The sequence below is a fragment of the Geospiza fortis genome, unplaced genomic scaffold, assembly GCF_000277835.1.
Source record: "Geospiza fortis unplaced genomic scaffold, GeoFor_1.0 scaffold333, whole genome shotgun sequence".
Taxonomy (NCBI): Eukaryota; Metazoa; Chordata; class Aves; order Passeriformes; family Thraupidae; genus Geospiza; species Geospiza fortis.
Window position 1 is genome coordinate 3088032 of NW_005054347.1, and position 4437 is coordinate 3092468.

Sequence of the window (4437 nt, forward strand, 5' to 3'; positions counted from 1 at the left end):
CACAAGCAGGGATGGTTAGAGGTCTGATCCTGCCACCACCTGCTGTCTTTTCCACTCCTCAAGTCAGCCCTGGTGTCACAGGGGATGCTCCTCCATCCCTCAGGCACTGCCAAACATGGCAGCTCTCAGCCCTAAGCTGGTCTGTCCCCGCTGGATAAAGAGGAAACACTACAGCCCGCAGAAAACCTGAACTTGTGAGGAGATGCCCCTACTGGCACCATCCCAGGGAAGCCTGGCACATGCTAACCCTGAGTGCATTGAAGGTGCCGATGCTGTCCTCAGAGAGGGGGATCAGGTAACACAGGACACCTTCCAGGAGCTGGACAAACCTGGAGACAGGAGAGAAGCAGTGTGAGGCTGCAGGAGAGCAACATCTCACCACAACCCCTGGGCACTGTGCTCCCTGCACATGGGTCCCTCCAGCCCATTGAAAGACATCAGACGCCAGGGGAGCACCCACCCTCTGTCCAAGCACTTGATTTCGTTTCCCCAAAAAAAATGCTGCAAACAAGAGCAGCCCAGCCCATGCTGCTGCACTGCAGAGGGTCTCTGTGGGGCCAGTGTTGACCCCAGCCTGGGGCTGCCCTACAGGCCAAGGCACTTTGCTTTTTGGGACTGAGATCACTGTAGGAATTGTGGCATCCCTGTGCCGTACCTCTGGATGAGCACAGCTCTCCGGTACAGCACGTCGGCATCCACTCCTTCCAGGAGAGGGTAGCGAACCAGCCGGGCGGGCTGGAACACGCCAGCATTCAGGATCAGGTCCCACTCCCAGAAGGACACGATCTTAATCCCCTGCAGACGGACATTGTACCCTCGGACTGCCAACAAAGAACAGCGAGGCTGCGTGTGCTGCAGCCAGCGTGGCCGGGATGCCCCCAGCACCTGCAGCATCTCATATGAAGCTCATTCCTCAACCTTCCCGCCAGTGGATCCCAAAAAGCAGCAAGTGGGGTAGGAAGAGCCACAGGGTCAGGACTAGCTGAGGGTTTAGGGCCAGGCTGGGCTGGCAGGCACAGTCTGGGTGCACAGGCTCACCCCGGCACTCCAGGAAGCGGATCTCCAGCACGGGCATGTGGGTTTTCATGTCGCGGAGGATGCAGATGTTCTGGTAGCTGTTCCTGCACACAGCATGGAGGGAGATGGCAGAGCCATGAGGCACAGACAATGGTGAGGTGGCCAGCGAGGCACAGGCCACTCTGGCTCCCCAGCCAAGGATGTGCTTCTACCCATGCAAAAGCCCCCCCACCTCACCAGGGCTGTGGCAGGAGGTGCCCAAGCAGAGAAGAGGCTGTCAGAGGCACAGAGACGTTCTGGAGGAGGTGGAAGCCACATCCAAAAAGCCAGAAAAGAGCACAAATTCAAAGCAGTACAGAAAGACAAGACAGCTGAGAGCATGTCACTGTTCTTGGGGGTCCCAGCACATCTCACAAGGGCAGAACCATCCTTCAAGCAGAGTTGGTCATGCAAGGGTGGTGTGGTTTTGAAAGAAACAGGGACTTGTGTAAATGAGCAATTTACTAAGTGTATTTTCAATGCCTTGTCAAGGTCCCACCAAAGTCCTGTGAGCCCATGGGGAAAAAACACTACAAGCATTCAGATGCAGTGAACATCTTGAGAAGGCTGTTCAGGGCCTGGGTGAAGATGGAGAGGTGAAGCACCCCAGGACTTCTTGGCTACAGCATGGCAGAGATGCTCGGGAAGGTGGCAGCAGTGGTGTGTGCTCCAGAAGTGAGGAGGAAGAGGAAGAAAGACCACCAAAGTCACCAGGCAGAAGGAAGCACACTGCAGACCAGCTGCTGCAGCATGGGTGATGAGCAGGAGAGGAGATTAAGGCACTTGACTGGCACATGGAAGCAAGGGACCACCACACTTGTGGGAGCAGACATAGCCTGCACCCAGAGAGTTCAAACCCTTGGAGAGCCACTGTCACTGGCAAGTCACTCAGAACCAACCCCAGCCCCACCCTTAATATCTGCTCAGGGTGCAGAGACAGCTCAGGAGTGTGGCACAAGCTGGGCACAGGCTGCTCCTCACTCATTACTCACTGCTTAACTAGGACTGTTCTCAGGTGCTGCAGCCTGCTTAGTGTTCCCCCATACACAGCCACTCGCCTGGGCACATGGGAGTTGGACTGCACATCCAGTATCAGCCACAGCCTCCTGGGGGTGAGAAGAGCAAGAAACAGCATTGTCCTCCCCTCATGAGCTGCCTGGGCCCAGAGGTATTCCCAGAGTTGTCCCAGGCCTGGGGCGAGGCTGTATCTTCCTGGGGTGCCTTTGGCAGCAGCTGTCCCCCACCTCAACCGCATGCCCCCAGGTGCAGCAGGGGGAAAGGGTTGAAGAGGAAGATGGTGCTTTGCCCTGAACCCTGCCCTTCCCTGGCACAGCTGTTGGCATGGAGGGACACCCCGAGGTCTCACTTGACAATGGCTCCTTTCTTCATGTTGAGCCGCACCCAGTGCTGCCCTGGGGGCCCGTTGCTCTCCCAGAAGGTGTATGTCAGGTTGTCTGTCAGATGGGCTGCAGCACAATCCTCCTGCAAGTGAGCAGAGGGAGGGAGATGAGCATCCTTGGACACACCATGGCCTCCTCTTAGATATGTTCTGTGGGTCCAAAGGAGGACAGGAACAGGCCAGCCCCTCAGTTTGCTAGGCTGTGGGTGGATGGTGGCTCCCTGACATAGCAAACTGGGCATGGCTGTGGATCCCCAGTGCCCCAGAGACACAGTGGGGTTTTAACCCCAACACCCAGCTCCCGACAGCTTTGCTAGAGCAGCAAAACCCCCCACCATGCCCTGTCCCTCGCAGAGGGGACAGCCACAGCTGACCACTCCACCCCACATCTGTGCTGATGCTCACATGTCTTGTGCTGATTTGAGGCTGCAGAGGAGCCCCACTACGCACCGCGTGTGAGGAGACCTCGATGCTGTTGATGTGTTCTTTGATGCAGTCCACACTCTGCAGCTTCTTCTCACTGTGATCGTACAGGAAGCGCCCCAGCTCCATGTCGTGCTCATAGGTCCAGCCTGGGGGCACAGACCTGCAGGGAGGCTCTGTGTTAACAGGATGAGGAGACCAGGCTGCACCCCAAACCTGCCCACCAGCAGTGTGCAGGAGCCCCAGCCCCAGCTAAGACTGGCTGCAGTGTCTCATGGCCACCAAAGTGACATGGTGCCAGGCCACTGTGCTGCAGCAGACAGATGGCATGGCTGTAGCTCATCACCAGCACACCAGGTATTAATGGCCACTCCAACCCAGTGGAATAGCAGCACACTGTCACTCCAATGGTCTGTGGAGCAAAGGCCATCTTTGCTTGAGCAGTGCCGTTGTACCAATGTAAAAGGCATCTTGTGGCACTCATCCTCCTGCCTCCAGACCCTGAAGCCAGTCTTGGCCCTGCAGGCATATCCAGGCCCTGTCCAGCAGCCCCTCAGGATGCTGCAATCCTGCTCTAGGAGACGCATTCATACCGAAACTTCTGCACGGCAGCCTCATCCTGCTCTATGAGCCTGGGCATCTCTCCAAGGCGTATGGAGTACGTCAGGTCCACCACTTGTTCCCAGCTGGAGCAGCAGAGGCGGAGAAGTCACACAATGGAAAAGATGTGTCAGTGCTCAGTGTGTCCATTACTGCCTTAGCCTGAAGTGTAGTCAGCAGTAGTGGGGCACTGCGGGAGGGGGGGGGGGCACCCAGGAACAGCTGTGGGAAGGATGAGTGTCCCTGTACCCGAGTACAGGCTGGGACAGAGCAGGGGAATCCCGCCCTGCACGTGACCTTCCATCAGGAAAATAAAATTTGAGCTCTCTAATCGCTGCACAACCTCTGTGTCATTTGGGCTCAGCCCAAATTCAAATGACTCAGAACGCCCCTGGTATCATCTTTATTCTGTGCAGGCGCTGCCACAAGCAAACAGGATTAATCTACGAGGGAGCACCCACCTGCCCGCCGGTACTCGGTGGGGATGGGTCCCCCCTGCGCTGGAGGGAGTGAGTGGGCTATGCTGGGCGTGTCCAAGGGATTTGGGATGGTTGGGTTGCATGTCCTCTGTGGGGACCGGTCACACGCGTTTCGAGCGCCCAGAGCCCAGTTCCTGCCCGGGGCCATACCTGACAGCAGGTCTGTAATCAACCCCCAGCGTTTGGTGCTGACACTGGATCTTCTCCACGGAGTCAACCGGGACTAATTTATCTCCTCCCTCTCCGAACCTCTGCGCCAGGACCCAGCCCTCCGCCAAGCCACGGGTGCCCGCGTACTCCTCCAGCTGCTCCTGAAGGCACATCCCGTCCCGTCACCGCTGTCGGGACCCGGCCTGCCCGGGTGGTTCCCGGTGCCGCCCCGCGTTACCTTGCTGAGCTTGACCCAGAGCCCGGCGCTGTTGCAGTACTCCTCGCCGGTGGCGCGCAGGCAGCCGCCCTTCCGCACCTCGATCGTGGCCC

General features: G+C 57.9%; 1 protein-coding gene across 1 annotated transcript in view; it reads right to left on the minus strand.

Annotated features, from left to right (window-relative positions):
- LOC102044637 (E3 ubiquitin-protein ligase HECTD3-like) overlaps nucleotides 1–4437 on the minus strand; it is a 9011-nt gene that overhangs the window by 3434 nt on the left and 1140 nt on the right. The window contains exons 4-12 of the mRNA XM_031058670.1: nucleotides 4346–4435; nucleotides 4108–4268; nucleotides 3472–3564; nucleotides 2906–3041; nucleotides 2423–2538; nucleotides 2049–2162; nucleotides 1039–1121; nucleotides 656–821; nucleotides 248–329 (exon numbers count right to left, since the gene is read on the minus strand). Coding sequence (XP_030914530.1) covers nucleotides 248–329; nucleotides 656–821; nucleotides 1039–1121; nucleotides 2049–2162; nucleotides 2423–2538; nucleotides 2906–3041; nucleotides 3472–3564; nucleotides 4108–4268; nucleotides 4346–4435 — 1041 coding nt within the window. The remainder of the gene's footprint in view (nucleotides 1–247; nucleotides 330–655; nucleotides 822–1038; nucleotides 1122–2048; nucleotides 2163–2422; nucleotides 2539–2905; nucleotides 3042–3471; nucleotides 3565–4107; nucleotides 4269–4345; nucleotides 4436–4437) is intronic.